At 35.3% G+C, this 19457-nt stretch overlaps 1 protein-coding gene across 1 annotated transcript in view; it reads right to left on the reverse strand.

Annotated features, from left to right (window-relative positions):
* HMCN1 (hemicentin 1) overlaps positions 1 to 19457 on the reverse strand; it is a 447089-nt gene that overhangs the window by 14855 nt on the left and 412777 nt on the right. Inside the window, exons 94-103 of the mRNA XM_012736423.2 lie at positions 17499 to 17648; positions 17072 to 17209; positions 15900 to 16021; positions 15034 to 15271; positions 10259 to 10321; positions 9079 to 9198; positions 8436 to 8570; positions 3922 to 4035; positions 3229 to 3354; positions 1013 to 1141 (exon numbers count right to left, since the gene is read on the reverse strand). Of these exons, the coding sequence (XP_012591877.2) occupies positions 1013 to 1141; positions 3229 to 3354; positions 3922 to 4035; positions 8436 to 8570; positions 9079 to 9198; positions 10259 to 10321; positions 15034 to 15271; positions 15900 to 16021; positions 17072 to 17209; positions 17499 to 17648 (1335 nt within the window). The remainder of the gene's footprint in view (positions 1 to 1012; positions 1142 to 3228; positions 3355 to 3921; positions 4036 to 8435; positions 8571 to 9078; positions 9199 to 10258; positions 10322 to 15033; positions 15272 to 15899; positions 16022 to 17071; positions 17210 to 17498; positions 17649 to 19457) is intronic.

Raw genomic sequence — 19457 nt, forward strand, 5'->3', positions numbered from 1 at the left:
TTCATTCTGAAAAGTCACTGTTATGGGTGTTCAAGATGTTAAATTATATGTAAATTATAATATCTAAATAGAAGACTAAAATGACATGCCATGCACTACAGCTATTAAAGGGCATTTCTTTTAAAAGAGTTTCTCATAATGTTTGAACATTTGCTATGTGAAAACTACTATGCTAGGGACTCCGTAAAGAGAGAACTAAGTCTTCTTAGGAGAATTTGTTATAAATAATTGTTTAGTAGACAACAAGGCAACCAATTTTATAAGCATAGCATGAAACTCAGTAGGTAGAATTTAAAATCCCACACAATCTTTTATTGCACTTAAATATTCTAAGGAAGACACTGTTTCATAGATCAGTTTGTTTATTACAAATGCAATAACTTTTTAACAAGCATATGGTTACCTTCTTACAGGTATTTTCTATGATCTGCCTTACTTTGCATTCAATTGTAACTAAGATGGAAACAAACAGGCAGTTGGGAGAGATGAATGAAATATTTTTAGCACAGGAAAAGGCACATGATAAGCACTAAATATATGCTAGATAAAGTAATACTTATCAATTTGTTTAAATTGGGTGTTCAAATTTTAATCCCTCATACCCAAACTTTCATACCACATACAGATATACTTCATACTCAATAAAATGTATCTATGCAAACATTTACATCCTGTACATGGAGAAATAATCAATGAGATCATCTTGGTAATTAAGTTGTCATGGCAATTATATTAGAACCTCACTTTGATATGCACAGTGTATATACAGCAAGCACTTAGTGATTATTGCCATATGAAATGTCAGTGTAAATTGAACTCATAGGAAATCTCCAAATAATAAGAACAATAAGAAGTATCCAAATTATATTATGAATTATTTAAACAAACTTATATACCTTTTAACTGTAGCAAGAGACTGTTTACGGACAGAGAGAGTGGTCCTAAGCAAGTTGGTAAGGCTAGCTAACTATGTTAGTAATTTATTACTCAGTAAGAGTTCCTGTTAACTTACCCATACAGGGTCTTCCAACTCCTTGAAACCGATAACCTCTTGGGCACACACAGCGATAGCTGCCTCTCGTATTTTCACATATCTGGTTATATCTGCACTGATGGGTCCCGTCTTTACATTCATCAATATCTACAGACACGGAGGCAATACAAAGTAATAACATTTCCTCTTTCAAACCCGAAGTCATTATACTTAAAATTAACATTCTGTAGAATTGCCAAAGGTTGCAATTCTCACCATGCGGTTGAGATCAGATCAACTTATGACTTGGAGTAAGAAAGCGTGGGTTCAAGTCCCAGCTCTGCCACTTATTAACTGGCTCCTTTTCTTCTTCCTGCTCCCTACTGTGGAAAGAGTTTTATTCTTAACCTTTTTTTCCTCCTTGTCTATACTGCCTCCTCCTTTTGCCATTTATTTATATTAGTGATTAACGTGTAGGCAGATTGAGAGCAAAGTACCACATCGCTTCTGATCTACAGTCCCACATTCCAGCTGCTAGCTGGACATCTTCTCCGTGTTTTACCAGCACTTCAAGCCCAGCACGTCCCCAGCATCTTATCTTTGCGCCCTAATTTAGCACAGCAGCACTCCTGAGTTCCCACTCAACCTGGCTGCTGATGCCAGAGTCATCTTTAACTTATCCCCTCAATCAGTTGCCAAGATTGGGTAATTCTATTTCCTTCAATCAAACCTTATATTTCCACATTTCCAGCCCCTCTTAGCAATATATTTGTTCTGTAGCTTCTTAAACAGTCTTCTGAGTTTTCAGCTCATCTCATGGCTAATTAATCTCATACATAACGAGTCAATATTCCTAAAAATATATACAGTTGCATATAACTATACATGATGCCATGAGTTGGCTGCTACTCTTAAGATTTTAAAAAAATTATTTACCTATCTCCACAGTGTTACAGTTGAAAAGAGTCTTTGAAATCTGATAGTCCAAACCACCACCATATTTTTTTAAGTTTACTCAACCTTCATATATCTCAACAAGTTATCAATAAGTGGTCAAGAGTCCTTTGCCTATACCTACACCCAGCAGTGATATCATATTGTTCTGAGACAAATCTAAGACATGATGTAACTTTATTTATAAATATTTTAGAGTACATTTTTAAGAAAACTGTGCTATTTTTACAATGAGAAACTTAAATTTCTGTGTGATCAGAAGACTTTTCCAAAGTTAGATAGCTCTCAAGAAAGAAAGATGAATTTTAATACTTTATTTGTAAGTCCAGTACTTTCTCCCTTGAACAGGGCTTTCTTGCTTCCCTTTTTCTCTCACCTCCACCTATTAACATTCCACCGAAATCTATATTTACATGTGATAACTTCTATGAACTCCTTAATGGTCACTCCTATTAGATATGATGAGTTTCTTGGGTATTGTTGTACAATTCCATCTGTACCTCTTTTATGATGTTTCATTCTGCCTTGTGATGTAGCTTTTTTTTTCCTTTGGTGGAGGGAGTAGAGAACACTAATTTAACCCATGAATCATGCCCTCCTCTTGTGTATTTTAACCCAGTACATTGTAAGTATATGAGAGCAAGAATGGTATCTGTTTTATTTTTTGTAAATCCTGCAGTTTCTGGCTCTGTTAACTTGGGTAGGGTGGTCTATAGAATAGGCATACAAAGAATATACTTAGGGAAAAATATAATTTACTTTATTGTCTGGTCATTAATTTGACATATGCTAACTAAATAGACTAGTACAGAATAAACACACAAAGAATAAACTTTGGGTGAAATATAGTTTATTTCATTGGTCATTGATTTGACATTTAAGGAATATTTAGTTTTAAAATAATTATATTTTTAACTTTTAATAAATCTCTACAAACATAATTTTTCTTAGCTCCTTTGAAATTCTAAACATACATGCTAAATTTCATATTAGAAATGATGTGAGAAAATACCAATTCATGTGGATATTAAACTATGTAAACAAAATGTATAATTGATGGGAAGTCAAAATGGTCATAAGTGTCCATAGTGAGCTTCCATTCCTGGTATAGCCATGACCCTAGGACCCCAGAGCTCAACCATACTAGAACTTGGGAGTCCCTACAGAGAAAGGAACATTTCCTTGTTAGCTTAAATGTGTACTCTAATCATTAATTTTAAAATCATTTGTTTAAAAAAGTAAGATACCTTACTTGACTTGTTGATGTTAAAGAGATCTCAGGCACTGAAATAGGCACTCACCGATGCAAGTTCCATTTTCTGCCTTGGTCATTCCATTCGGACAAAGATCAATGCACTTATAGCCACCACGGGTATTCTTACAGTGCTGATCTGGTCTGCATACATTCTGTCTACACTCGTTCACATCTTGATAAAAGAACAAAGGTAATGCATATTGAGAAAATGATTTATTCCACTTTTCCACAGAAACCATACTTTAGGATTTTAAGAATATTATAAACTAATATAGATGTTCACTGAAAAATCATTGTGTAAGATTAATGACAAAGTGTGTAACATACTTTAAAACAGAAAGATAAAAATAAAAAACAAAAGCAAAATATTGCTTCACAGAGCTGGTAGCCATGCCAACCACTTTCTCTCCTAGAAAAATAAAAATGATAAAAAATAGATATATAGAAAAACTTCATATGTGTGTATATATATAATGTACATTCATATATGTATGAACATATGTATTTTATACTTTTTCAAGAAAAATTCAGTAAATGGAGGAAATGTTAAAAAATGGTTATTCAATTAGAAAATGAGCCCATAAAATACAGCATTTGTCTCCATTTCAGTTTTGCATGGATTATATACATGAGACATGACTGATGTCATATATATGAACCAGTCCCAAGACATGTAGATCAGAACAGCAGTAAGAAGTTACTGAGAAATCATTTTTTAAGTTCAAAGCACTTTTCTTACCCACACATTTTCTGCCTTTGAGCTGATACCCAGGTTCACAGCCACAGTGGAAACTTCCTATGGCATTGAAACAGTGCTGGTGACAGGGGCTGGATTCTTGACATTCATTAATATCTGTTAAATAAAACAAAACTCTCATTATATGCTGTTAGAAAACCTGAGCTAATTTATCCCAAATGTTTAACACTTCAATGATCTTGATCATCACCATGTGTAAGATCTTTTCTAAAACAAATCCAATACATTTGCTCTTACATGATCTGCTAAATATCGACTGCTGGAGAGGGTATCTTTCTTCATTACTACTTAAAAGTAGACATTTGTTAATGATTTAGAACTATGTCAGTGAAACACTCCTTTACTTTAAGTATTTTACCATATGGCTCCCACTCCTGCTTCTAGGAAGTTTTAGGCCTGGAATGTTTAGGCCTGATAGACGGTGATGCTGAAGACAGAAAAAAGGAAAAAAAAAAAAAAAAAGCACTGTCTTTTTCAGTTTTCTTTTTGTCTTTGGCAATTTTCTTCCCCATTCTTGCTGCTGTTAGCCCAATACAGGTCTTTATCACTCTTTTCCCTGATTGACTGCAGCAAAGTCAGAATTTTTTCTCATCTATAGTGTTTGCCAAATTAAATTTTCCAAACGTTACCTGAGTCATAGTTTAATAGAAAGAGTGCTTGTGTGAATTCCCTAAACTCTTGTGCACTTGCCTGTGTTTTGTACGTTTTCCCCTTTTTCATTCCATTCCCAGAGGAGGAGAGACCTCTGACGTGGCCTGATTATAGGACGGGGGATGACACAGAACATAAAATAACGACACAGACACACATGGACATGACAATGACTCGGGTGACCAATGTACTGGTCGCTTTATTTTTATACCCCCCAGACTTAAGATTAGTTTCTTGTATGTGAGCAACTGAGCATAGCAACGATATTAGTCAATTCTGGAGTTGTTTTGAAAAGGAACAATTTTTTATGGTCTCAGACCTTAAAATGGTTATTAAAGTTAAGGTGCAGGACAGAACTCAAAAGCCAGGCCGAGATAGGCAATATAAAACAATGCAGCAGACCTCTTCTTCCATTCAAGAAAAGTCCCTCTATTTGAGCTTTGAGGTCTGCAGCCTACCCTCCCCCTCCTCACCAAGATGAGGATTGTGGTCCATCAATCATTCCCTCTTCCAGTGCGTTTTTAAAGTCCTTTCTCATTACTGTCATCTTTCCCATAATCTGAATAGTGAACCCAGAAATAAAGCCACATATCTATAGCCAACTGATCTTTAACAAAGTCAACAAGAACATACACTGTGGAAAGGATAATCTTTTCAATTAAATGGTGCTGGGAAAACTGGATTGCTGTATGCAGAAGAATGAAACTGGATCCCTGTCTCTCGCCATGTATAAAAATCAATTCAAGATGGATTAAATTTTAAACGTAAAATTTGAAACTATGAAGATACTAGAAGAAAACTTAGGGAAAACTTTTCTGGACATTGATCTAGGCAAAGAATTCATGATTAAGCACTCAAAAGCACAGTCAACAAAACCAAAAATAGACAGATGGGACTTAATTCAACTACAAAGCCTCCTCACAGCAAAACAAAACGCCCGTAGAATGAAGAAACAATCTGCAGAATTGGGAGAAAACATTTGCAAACTGATAGGAGTCTAATAACTGGAATTTATAAGAAACTCAAACAGCTCAACAATAATAACAACAACAAAACAAATAATTCCATTAAAAAGTAGGCAAAGGACATAAATAGACATTTTTCCAAAGAAGACATACAAATGGCCAAAAAGCATATGAAAAATGCTCAACATCACCAATCATCAGAGAAATGCAAATTAAAACTACAATGAGATATCATCTATATCAGTCAGAATGGCTATTATTAAAAAGTCAAAAAAATAACAGATATTGTTGAAGATATAGAGAAAAAAATGCTTACACACTGTTGGTGGGAGTGTGTATTAGTACAACCTCTGTAGAAAACAGTATGGAGATTTCTCAAACAACTAAAAACAGAACTACTATTCAATCCAGCAATCTCAGTACTGGGTATCTAACCAAAGGAAAGGAAACCATTATATCAAAAAGATACTTGCACTCACATGTGTATTGCAGCACTATTCACAATAGCAAAGATATGGAATCAACCTAAGTGTCCATCGATGAGTGACTGGATAAAGAAAATGTGATATATATACACAACGGAATACTGTACAACCATAAAAATGAATTCATGCGTTCTGCAGCAACATGAATGGAACCGGAGGCCATTATCTCAAGCGAAACACTTATTTACAGAAAGAAAAATATCTCATGTTCTCACTTATAAGAGAGAGGTAAACAATGTGCACACATGGATATAGAACATGAATGATGGACAATGGAGACTCAGAAGGGTGGGGGGGTGGATGATGAGAAATTACTTAATGACACAATGTACGTTATTCGGATGATGGATACACTAAAAGCCCTGACTTCACCACTATGCAATACACCCATGTGACAAAATTACACTTGTACACCTTAAATTTTTACAAATAAAAAATCCCCAATGGCCAGGTGCAGTGGCTCATACCTGTAATCCTAGCACTCTAGAAGGCCGAGGTGGGCAGGTTGTTTGAGCTCAGGAGTTTGAACCAGCCTGAGCAAGAGCGAGACTCCATCTCTACCAAAAATAGAAAAAATTAGCCAGGCATGGTGGTGCATGCCTGTAGTTCCAGCTACTCAGGAGGCTGAAGCGGAAGGTTTGCTTGAGCCCAGGAGTCTGAGGTTGCTGTGAGCTAGGCTGACACCATGGCACTCTAGCCCAGGCAACAGAGTGAGACTCTATCTCAAAAAAAAAAAAAAAAAAAAAAACCCAAAAAGCATAAAAACCCAAATCCCTCCCTCAGTTCTATACTGATCTCAAGCTCCTGCCCGTTTCTCTATTGTTCTATTCCAATCACTTCAAAAGAAAAATCATATTTAGGTTATTTACTTCCTCATCTTACATTCCAAACCTTGAGATTGCCAATGTCTCTTAGTTTGTACTATTTTCTATTTGAGGTTAATTTAACCTCTCAAAAGCCACAACTTATATAAATGCACAAATGTGATCATATACTTATGAAATATTTTCATAGTGTGGTTTTGTTTTTTCTTCCTCTTCCTCTTTTGCTTGGCCTTCCTTTTCCCTTTTTATCCTCTCACTCACCAAAGACAAACAACACTAACAATCTTTACTAAACTTTATTAGTATGAATAATAACATATCTGCTCTGCATACACATACGTATCTTTACCTAAATATATAGATCCATTTCCTTTTTCTTTGGTTATTGTTTTCCAGCTACATACTATTTTCTACAAAAGTTATATATAATTTGGGTTTTCTCACAGCTGTGCAATGGTTCATGGTGTAGATGTATGATGCTTCATTTAGTCTTTCTACCATTGATGGACATTCAGTTATGGATCCACTCTTTTTACTTCTATGAAAATTCCTGATAGAAGCTTTATTTATATTTGACCAAACTTAGAAGCAACCCAGATGTCTTTCAGTAGGTGAATGAATAAACTGTGGTACATTCACACAATGGAATATTATTCAGTGTTAAAAAGAAATGTGTTATCAAGCCAGGCAAAGACATGAGGAACCTTAAATGCACATTCTTAAGTGGAAGAAGCCAATTTGCAAAGGCTACATACGATAAGATTCTAACTATATGACATTCTGGAAAAGGCAAACCTATGGACACAGCGAAACTATTAGTTGTTGCCAGAGGTTAGAGGGAGGGAAGGATGAATCCGTGGATCTTTAGAGCAGTGAAACTATTCTGTAGGATAGATGCTGTAACGGTAGATACATGTCGTTATAAATTAGTGCAAACCCACAGGATGTACAACACCGAGGGAACTCTAATTTAATCTGCAGACTCTGAGTGATAAGGATGTCGGTGTAGGTTCATTGGTTGTAACAAAGGTACCACCGTGGAAGGGGATGTTGACAGTGCAGGAGGCTGTGTGTGTGTGTGTGGGGGGGGAAGGAATTATATGGAAACTCTCTGTACTTTCTGCTCAATTTTGCTGTGAACCTAAAACTGCTCTAAAATATAGTCTTTTTAAAAAATTCATTCAATAAACATTTTGGTAGTCTTATGCAATGGGATTTTTATGAAATAGACTTTATTAGATTGTGCTGTATAATCTCCTCTGTCAAATGGTAACAGCCAAATGTTATTTAAAACCACTGTGCTACAAATACTTAAAATAGCTGTGGAATATTCTATCTAAATAATATATTATCAAGAATCTGACCTTACAAAACATGTAAAATGAAGTCCTGGTTTAAGTTTTCCTGGGAGACTGGAGTCCCACTTGCTTGGTATCTCCTCACTCTCTCCCTTTCATCCGGTCCTTCCCCATTGGAATTTTTCCCCGAGAGAGTCTATTTTAAATTAGGATTCCAAAGGGGGTCTAATTCTTAGTGTCATGAACATTAATAAAAGGCCTTCAGTTTTATACCTTGACAACTCAGCCCATCAGAGGTTCTCCGGAAGCCAATTCCACAGCGGACCACACAGCGATAGGACCCAATAGTATTGTCACAATCCTGACCAGTGTGGCAGGTGTGTCCACCCAAAGCACATTCGTCAATATCTGCAAAAGAGGGAATCATTCAACTGAAGTCCGCTGAAAAAAACCCAACCTAAGAATCTCCCGTGAAATGGGGATAAGAAAAGCAATGAATGAATGACACTTGAAAAATAGAAAAGAGCTAGAAGGACTGGATTTTTTTTTGGTTGAGTCCTTTCAGGTGGGTTAAATAGCTGACAAATTCATAGCAGCATGCTGTGATATCTTCATAGACTGATGATCAATTAGACCACGTATAAATTAGGTGGCTTTTAAGAAGTTACTTCTCCTTTCTGAGATCTTGAGTAAGTCACCCGAGGCAGCCCTGCTTTGAGAGTGCCCCATGGGAAGGGAGCACACGAGCAGTATTCCCCCTTTCCTTCTCAACCCAGGGAAGACCTTTCGTGTTTGTTGTAAAGGTGTGGGGATAGGTAGTAGGAAAGAAGGGGATTGGTCTACCACACTTTTCCTAGGTCAAAGATTGCCTTGACCATTGCATAAATGTGTCTGTTAGATTTTGCTGTGTGAACACCTTGACAAGTTCTTCCATCTGCAGCGATGGTGAGGCCTTTTGGGCAGGAGCAGTAGTAGGTTCCCATGGCATTATGGCAGCTATGGGAGCAGGGATTCCCTGCTGCACATTCATCCTCATCTGAAAGAAGGAAGAAAAGGCCTATCAGTAGGTATAACCCTTAGAAGTTATTTCCTAGGTTCTATAGAAAGTTCTAAAACTTTCTAGAAGTTATTTAAAGCCAGTGAAAATAGTTGCTTATAGAGGCCAGTGAGTTGAATTAAATGCAGTAGAAAATGCTCTAAGAGCCACAAAGTGTAATTGCTAAATAAAAATTAATTTGGGGTCTCCAAGTTATTTTTGATGGTAAATAGATGTTTCCATTATATTCTAAAACAACAGTGATAGCTAAAATTTATTTACCATTTACAGTGATCTAAATGCTTTCTGCCTGCCTTAACTCACTCTTCACAGTGCTCCTGGGACATAGGTATTTTTATTACCATTCTCACTTTGCATGATAAAATTAAAGAAAAAAGAGGTTAAGTAAATTGCCCAAGGTTACACTGGTCATTGCTGGCAGAGCTCAGATTTGAACTTGAGCAGTCTGAAAACCAACTGGGCAGTCTGAAGACTACCTTTTAACAATAAGACTATATTGCATCATGTATCAGTGAAAGAAAAGTACTATGTATGCAAATTTGAGTTCCTTAAGCCATTTACGTAGCTTTTTACTTATCTGTGACTCTATTATATTGGTCCTTCAACTAATCATTAGTTCTAGGTCCACAGTCCTGCCCTATCTGAGCAACTCTAGGGTTAGATGACTTAGTATTGGATTATTGCTATCACACACCCATTGTAACCAAGCCACCAGATGGAGTTCGGTGTTGGCTCTTTGTTCACCCCATCTCTGTACTTGGTCACTATCTCTGACACAGTTGACAATGGCCACATTGAAAGAGTATGGGCTTTGTAATCTAATTTAAATTCAAATCTAGCTTTGCCACCTGATGCTGAGTGATTTTAGACAGTTTATTGAACTCCTCTACATCTCAATTTCCTCAGCTGTCAAATGGGACGTTTACAGGACTGTTGCAATGATTAAATTCCTAGTAAAAGTGCAACAGATGTCCACTGAATGATATCCATCATGATAGTTTTATAAAAATAGAAATGCTTTATTTATTCCTGTACTTACCAGCACAGAAAGGTCCAACTGAGTCTAAGGCGAACCCAGAGGGGCACTGATTACTGCGATCTCCTACCACAGAGAGGAAAGCAAAGTTAACTGCCTTATTAGTATATTAGCACCAGTTTATTTCTATTGCAATCTTCCCTGGGGAGATATGCCAAAGTTGAAAAAGATGAGACACATGATGCAAAAATGCAATAGGCAAGAATGGAAAATTTCCTGTTTCTCAACCAAGGACTGAAGGAATCCTAGTCTAGAGATCATTGGTAAACTGCCATGGAAACAGATTTTCTGTGTAATTTGTTTATATCAATAAAAAGAAAATTAAATAAAATTATTCCGTGATAACTAAAAAGTGTCCAAGATAAATGTGTATGTCAGGCATAACCACAGGCAAAGTCCTATTCTTCCAGCCATCACTATTCTGTTTTATTCTAGTAGGAGGAATGCTGTTTTCAAGCAATGTAAAATAATTTGTGCCGGTTAAAAATACAAACTCTATAAAGAAACCCCCTCCTTTTGTGGATCTCCTCCATTTGCAATGTTGAACATTTGGGTCAAAATCCCTCATGTGTGACTAAACGTTTTCCCTTTCCACATAGTTGATGCAAAGAGAAACAGGCATATTGTGATAAAACATATTTAAATTAGGCGTCAGAAAAAAAACACACTAACAAGAACAGGTTAGGATACTCTTTCCTGAGTGCTCTTAATCTTCCTGTGCGTGCAAGGGAGTGGGAATAGATGGGACAGAAATGTCTAGGGCATATTGCTAAATTATCATTGCGTGGTTACTGTGTGTCACACAGGGTACTGTGAGCTTCATGTTTTTTATTTCATTTAAACTTCACAGCTCCCTAATCTCCTGGTACCCAATTTTCAGACAAGGAACTTGAGACTGAGGTTATATAAGTTGCCTATGGTCAAAGAGCTAATATGTGCAGAAGCAAGATTTTGATGCAAATCTGTTTGGCTTTCAACCAAGGAACTCAATACAACTCAGGTGGTGATCATAATTTATATCCCATTTAGTCATTTGTTTATACATTCCTTAATCCAACAGTAGGTTGTTTGGGGCACTGTGTTGGGGATACAGCTGTGAAAAAAACATGTCTTATAAACATGATAAGTTATTATCTGATAGTAGGTTTAGATTTTTGGTGGCATTTAGGAAGTTTTTTGGAGACACTTTGGTTGTCATGATGATAACAGGACTATTAAAATTTAGTGAGGGGGCAGACCTTGGGGCAGGTTTTACAATATTGCAATGTGTGAGATAGTCCTGCAAGATGATGTGTCCCTTGCCCTGCAAGACTTTTATGAAAGTAAAACAGCTGTACTTTTCTAAGCTGGAACCTGTCTGCCATGATTTAAATATACAGTGAACTTTCCAGGAGTGCAGTTGTCATATAAATTGATAGCTGATTCTACTTTGTTTAATTTAGGATATTACTAAGAGTTGCTTGATGTTTCAAAACAAAATCACAGTAGGATTCTATATGTATGTTCATGCATATGACTAATTCTCTTTGTCCAAAGATTTTTATATTAAAATGCATTATATTTTATTATGAATTCTTTCTTTTATTTATTTTTAATATTAAAGTTAAAGTGTGTTCTTTTGAATTATATTAGTTATGATTTTTCTTTCAAGATAGAAGGCAACCCAAAATATTTATGTTATAATAATGTATGATAATAGTAGACACTTTACAAGTATAAAATAAAATTCCTTATAATCTTGTCACTTTTAACAAGCTACTTCTGAGATTTTGATGTTTTTCCTTTCAGTAATTTTTACATACTTACAAATTAAGCTGATACAAAGACTAATAATTGCCAAACTTTACTGATCATAAAAATCAGTTGGAAAGTTTATTAAAAATATAGATCCCTTGGTCCTATTCCTATGAAAATTGGCAAGAAAAACACCAAGGAATCTGTGCTTCTAAGCAGTATAAAGATTTCCTTAAAATCACTCAGGCGTGTGTGACCCAAGTTTGGGTCACACTATATACTGCTTTTCAATTGTTGTCACAAACATTCTCCTTTGTCACTTGTTTACAGTTATACTGTCAGTTGTTCTGGGTATTGAACAGTGTCTAGCACACTGTAGGAACTCCACAATGCTTGTTCAAATGAATAAATAAAATAGAATAAATAAATATTTCTGAAAAATTATTTCAATGGTTGTTTAAGAATTTATCACAAAGCTGTGCCATAATTTACCTATTTATTTTCTACTTCACGGACATGTATTCATTATTTTCCTATTATAAATAGCACGGGATGAAGCTTTCTGACCATTCATCTTTGACTTTTTCTATGATTTTCTTAGAACAGACTCCTAGGATAACTGAAAAGATTTAAACATTTGAAAAGCTACTGATACATCCTACCTTCCAGAAATGTTGAACCAATTTATACCCCTGCCAGCAATTTAGAAGAGTGTTCAATTCCCACTAATTCTTTAATACTAGCCAGTCATCACACTTGCTAATCTCTGATAATGATAGTTAAAAAATGATACCTCAGTTTTACTTTAAATTTCTTTGCTAATTAATGAAGGTAAACATTTTCTTCAGATTTATTTGTCATTATGACTTTTTTGTGAATTTCCTTTATGTATTTTTCTATAGAGGATATTTGTCTCTTTCTTACTGATTTTTAAGAGCCTTGTATATATAAACGTTAATCATAGTTGTCAATAATATGTGATGAAAATATTTCTTCTTTGTGCATATTTTACCTTCTCATTTTGCTTTTTTTATACTCCCATGAGGAAGTTTTAAAAATTTATTCATAGTTAAATTTATCTCTTCCTTTATAGTTTCTGATATCTTCTGATTAATTTGTAAAATATAAATATACTTTATAATTTTAAAAAATCCACTTCATTTTAAAGAATAAAATTTTTTTAGTGAGATTGATTTATATTTGTGAGTTGTCTTGACCACTAGTTAGTTTCCAAAAACCAGTGTCCAGATCAGATATGTTAGAATCATTCAGGGTCTGTGTTAAAAGTAGAGAGTCCTGGGCCCTTGTTTAGACTTGCTAAACCAAAACTCTTTGTGCCTAGAAATCTGAACTTTTATCAAGCTCTCTACATGATTCTAATTGCGCTGTAACCATACATAGCTCTATTCTAGACCCAACATAATAAAAAGAGCATTTGCTGGCTAAATTACTAAGAAGGCAAGCTTGCCCTCTGGTGGTCACTCAAAAACAAATTGCAGGCACACAATTCTCACAATTCGCAAGAACAATGTCAACAACAAATGGCACATGTATCAGATGTAATTCATAGAGCCATGGTATCCAAGAACACTAAAGGGCCTTAAAGGGCTTACAGGGTGTGTCCTTATATTGAGGGATCCAGATCCCTCAACAGCACTCCCAGAGATGCCACAAAGGCCTTCAAGCAGTTTTAGGCTTAGAAAATTGACATGACTGGGTCCAAAGGGTATGTGACTTTTCAAAAATCATTTTAATTCTTTTAGTCCCAGATAGTATAATTTCATTTATAACCAATGTCTTGTGCTGAGTTACCTGTTTTTAGAGTACTGAAAAGAGTAGAAACAGAAGTTAGATTTGGAAAGCAGGCATAATTGGGAAGAGACGATATAGCTCTTCATTCCAATAGGCTTTTCTTTTGTCCAAGTGGCCTGAACGTGCATGACAATAATAAAACAAGGTGGTGGTGGAGATGATGTGGGTGGAGGAGATGGGAGACTCTGGACCTCGCTGGCTATGAGATTTTATAAATCTGTGATTATCTCAAAAAACGTGTACTCACACTCCCAGATTTTAAATTTGATGAAGCAGGTCTGATACATGTTGACGAAGAAAATGGTCATATGCACAACTGATGAAAGCAAGAGTGAACACTAAAAATGAATGTTTAGTTTATCTGCTAAGCATGTTAGAACAAAATGGTGATGTTTAAAATATACTTGGGTCTATGATAGGACAGCCAGCACATAGCAAAACACACGTATTCACAAGGTCCAATGTGAATCCTTTTAAATGTACTCATGGAAGCCTAAAGTTCAAAGCTAAAGTCATGCAAATACTGAATGTCTATAGCATAAATACATGCAAGTATCTCCCAATATCAAAACCCCACAGAATAAAGAATGCTAATTGCTGTGGTGGCTCTTATGACAGAAAAGGAAATCTCAGCGAACAGACATATTGAAGAACCCACACAGCAAAGGGAGGCTGTTTAGATCAAGGGTTGGAGAAAGATGCTTGGAAAATGGAAAGCAGTTCAACAATCATAATTTGCAGGAAAAGAAATGACAGTTGGAATCCTGATTATTGCTGCACAGCTTTCAAAATATGAAAACTTTTTTTTTTTTTTTACTATTTTTGGCTAAGATACACCTTTACATTATCTTTCAGGAATTTAAAAAATTCTTTGACAAATACAAGATTCAGAATAGTAACAAACGGACTTTATTACTCAAAGAAAAATGTTTCAGACAGATTATATAGTTTTAACTCTCTCTGTAAATAAGGAATAGAAGAATAACTCTACTATGTAGTATGAAGATGCATATTAGTAAATTAACTGTACTAGAACTCCAATTTGGTTGGCTTTACCACAGGGCTTTACCTACAATAAAATATAGACAACACACATGAAAAACCTTATATTATCATGTTAGGTCTAGGCCTTCATATCCTTATTTTGAATGGCATCAATGCAATTTTTATTTTTACTCTTTTAGAAAGGACTGGATGCCATAAAGATAAGGACTTTCCTTTAATAAAATTACCTTTGGAAATTGAAGCATGGATTTTAAAACCCAATGTCTCTTCTAACTGGTTATAGTCAGATTCTACAGAGGTCGCATGGAGTGTTTCTACCAAGAAAGGCATTCTTCCCCGAGCATGGTCATAAAAAATGGTGTGGTTCCAAGTGTACGGGACGCTGATGCCATCAATGGTGAACAGACGGGTTGAGTAGGCATACAGCTGCCCAGGACCTGTTTGAATGTAGTCCTCTGTGTAATCCTAAGGAGAATATGGATTTGAAGATCAACATGGCTCATACCATTTTTTTTTTCTTAAGAGTACTATAAGATACAGAAAGAGGGGTGGGGGAAAGGCTTAGGGGCTAAAAATACTCAGTTACAAATAAAATTGTAATTGTACAGTCATGTTTAGGAAATAATTTGAAGTTTGAACCTTTTAATTGTAACCGTATTAGTTTTATAATTTTACTGTCGCAAATTTCATTTTAATAAGAGACTCAAAGTTTTAAGTAGAGGATAAAGAAGGATGTAAAAGGGTGATTGTTATTCTTTAATTTCTGACATACTTTTGTGGATGATACACAAAATCTTTTTATGCAAGAATTTTTATTCTCTTTGTCTGAAGAAAATTAAACAAATGGCTTAAATCAACACAGCAGTGATCTTGGTCCTGAAAAGCAGGGTAATAAAACCCCTAAGAGAATGTTGTTCCTAAAGATTTTTAAACAAAGACCGGATAATCATTTATAACCTAGATTTAGGCATTTACTCTCCAAAATCAACAAGGGAAAATACACAGGTTCTCTGCACTCTTTCTATGGATCTTTGACTCATAATCTTATCATTACTCTAATGAACAGTGCAGAAAAATTATTCGGGCATTTTACCTTTACGGTGACTTCAGCAGGTGACTGAAGCTGCAGCACATAGCCACTCACAACAATATCTAGCAACAAAGCGCCATCAGGATCCAGGCCCCGGGCAATGTGAGTCATACGCAAGATTTCTCCTGGAAATTATAAGGCATTCATTTTGACAGCAAAAAATATATGGTTTGTGTAAGCAGACAGCGGATTTACCTCACATACCAGTTCAGCTCTGTTATTTTAGTTTAAACCTGAACGAGCACAGATGATAAGAGAATTAAATTAGCACTTAACCTCCCAATCAAAGAGTGTGGCTTATTGAATGAAGTTTCTTCTAAAATTTCTTTTTGTGTGGCAAAAACGTAGCATGTGATTATGTGAAGAATTCCATACTTTAAACTCACAAGAAATAACAAGGCAGCTCTACAAAGATGGATTGAGAATGGAAGAACAGCTTCATCAGGCAATCTGGCAATAACCACAAGCCTGGCCACAGGACTTTGTTCTTTCTGATGCTTCAAAGAAAAGTATTAATAGCAAAAGGGCCTCTCAATAAGTGGATGACATGAAAAGACCCAACTTGTCTTCTTGGTGACTAATGTTGTTTAAAGATATGACTTCGCTCAACACTTCTTTCTTAACTGTCACTGCCATTGAGGCTGACAACTTTGAAGAGGCTTGAAATGGAGCTCTATAAATACCTGTATGCACCTTGAAAGGGCATGAAGAGCTAACACGTACTACTTAACACCGTGGATAAGTGAAAAGCTTTTAGATTTGCTTGTTTTTATTTCCTTCTTTTTGATAAAGAATTGCTATATGTTACCCAGATTGAATCTCAAATTAAAGGCAAAAGTGTTTAATTTATAACAATGACTTATTTGCCTTCTTTGGCCTTTAAAACCCTCTCTAAGGATTTAAAGAGAAAAGATACAGAAAAGAGGAGAAAAAAACTTTTGGACTATACAAATTACTGTACTGTTTGAGAACACATGGCCTCTTATGACTTCATGTCAGTACAAGTTTACAGGAAAATATGAAATTGCCTTTATATCATTTATGATAAGATTGTATCAAAAACTTTGTAATTATTCTCTGTGGGAGCCTATAACATATTTTTCTTAACCTCCAATCTTTATGGCAATCATAGTTTTAAAATTAATAATAGAATATGAAGTTCAGCTGACACTAACCCGTTGCAAATTCTACTTGGGTTTCTCTTTTGAAGACTGCATTGGTGAGGGTAAAGCCATTGACTGCTTCTCCTATTTCCTTTGCTGTTGTCCAATAAATGGGATTTAAAATAGAAACTATCTTTTTCATTGCTGAACCTAAAGAAAAAAGATAAATAAGGTGACAGAGCAAAATATTTACAGCCTTTTATTTTTTGATAGCATGTTCTTCATCAGGATGAATTCTATAATGTTGAAGAACACAAAAAAATACCCATACCTAATGTATCCTTAAAAGCTTACCATTGGAATAGAGCTAAGTACTACTCTATTGATGACTTAGTAATAGCATCCTCTAGAAGATTTAAGGGAAAGTAATAAGATGAAGAATAATTTATAAATTTTTAAAAGGAGGCTATGAACAACTTTTATAAGCAAAGAGACTTACCAAGAGTGCGTGGTACATTAGTAATTTTGGCATGTATTACTCTAGTATCAGAGTTAGGGCTATCTGTTACTGTGGCATTAAGAAAAGCAATTCCAAATTCAACATCATTAATATTTCCAATAACACTTCCTCTGGCTCGCTGGGGCCCACCTATTGGGAAAAGAAAAAACATTCCTGGATAAGGAAGCAATTCCATCAACATTACATGGGAGTAAAGAAGGCCAGTATTCAGAGATGCTACAAATCTTTTCTCAAATATCAAAAAGGTCATATGACATCGGAATTTAAAAGTGAAATAAATAAGCTTTTAAAACATTTGACTTCCATGTAACACCCATCATCCCCCATAAATCTAGGATCCTTCCAATCTATGTTCATCATAATATTAATTTACAAGCCAAAGAATACAATCAGCATCCAGTCCCAAAACTAAAATAAAGTATGTGTTTGTTGGTGGTGATGAAATGATGAAATGAGAATATAGCTATCATGTCATGCACAACAGTAAACACTTAATATGCCTTAACTCTTTTAATACTATTAACAATTCTACAAGATGGCTTTAAGTAGCTATAGTCTGCAGATTAGGAAAAGTTCATAGAAATCAAGCAATTTTCCCATCATTACATAGCTAGAAAGTGGAGCAATGATTTGAACATGGATCTTCTCAGCATTAAAACGGATGTTCCTTTATTTAGTGCTTCCTTCATGAGAAGACAGAGAAAGAAGAGAGCTCGCCAGCAAAACAGCCTCTAAGCCTTCTTACAGGCCACTGCCAACATGAATGTGGAGTATCTGAGGGACACTGTTCTGCCTCAGGCTCTAGATCAAGGGTTTATCAAGTTCTTCATGTTGCATATATATTAAAAAATGCTTAACTTGAGAAAGATACTATACTTTTGACAGTGCTGTAAAATTCATACCAAGCCAATTTGGTTCAAAAACAATTATAACATCTGGGGTATGGACTCACTTGAAGCTCTGACTCAGGTGGGGCAAGGGAAATACACATAACTTAAACATTTGTACCCCCAAAATATGCTGAAATAAAAAAAAATAAAAAAGAAATAAAAGAAATAAAACCTTCAGAATGACAAAAAACAATTATAAATAAAAAGAAATGTCTTTACAGTAATTTCATCCCTTTTTATGAAGACAAAATTATTGTTTACTAGTACAGAATAGGTGGCTAATGAATTTTTAAAAATTAATTTCATGCTTTGACAAGAAGGGCAACATATTGGGAAGAAGCTGATAGTGAAATTTATACACATTCATTATCTGGTATCTTTTAATATTTAAAGCAAGGACTAGGTATTTCAGATACTGTCATCATATACAGGCATATCTCATTTTATTGTACTTCACTTTACTGCACTTCATAGATATTGCAGTTCTTACATATTGAAGATTTGCGGCAGCCCTCTGATGAGCAAGTCTACTGGCATCACTTTGCCAACAGCATATGCTCACTTCGTCTCTGTGTCACATTTTGGTGAATCTTGCAATATTTCAAACTTTTTCATTATCACTATATCTGTTATGGTGATCTGTGATCAGTGATCTTTGTTGTCACTAGTGTAATTGTTTTGGGGCACTGCAAACTTCATCCGTATAATGTGAACTTAGTCCATGTTTTGTATGTTCTGACTGCTCTACCAACTGATGAGCTACTCCTCTATCTCAAGCCTCCCTCATCCCTGAGACACCATAATATTGAAATTAGGCCAATTATTTACCGTGCAACAGCTTCTAAGTGTTCACACGAAAGAAAGAGTTGCACATCTCTCACTCAAATTCAAGTTAGAAATGATTAAGCTTAATAAGGAAGACATGTTCAAAGCTGAGATAGGCAAAGTAGGCTTCTTGCATCCCAGTTAGCCAAGTTGTGAATGCAAAAGAAGAGTTCTTGAAGAAAATTAAAAGTGCCACTCCAGTAAACACACAAATGATAAAAAA

Source organism: Microcebus murinus, chromosome 23 (genome assembly GCF_040939455.1).
Source record: "Microcebus murinus isolate Inina chromosome 23, M.murinus_Inina_mat1.0, whole genome shotgun sequence".
Classification (NCBI taxonomy): domain Eukaryota; kingdom Metazoa; phylum Chordata; class Mammalia; order Primates; family Cheirogaleidae; genus Microcebus; species Microcebus murinus.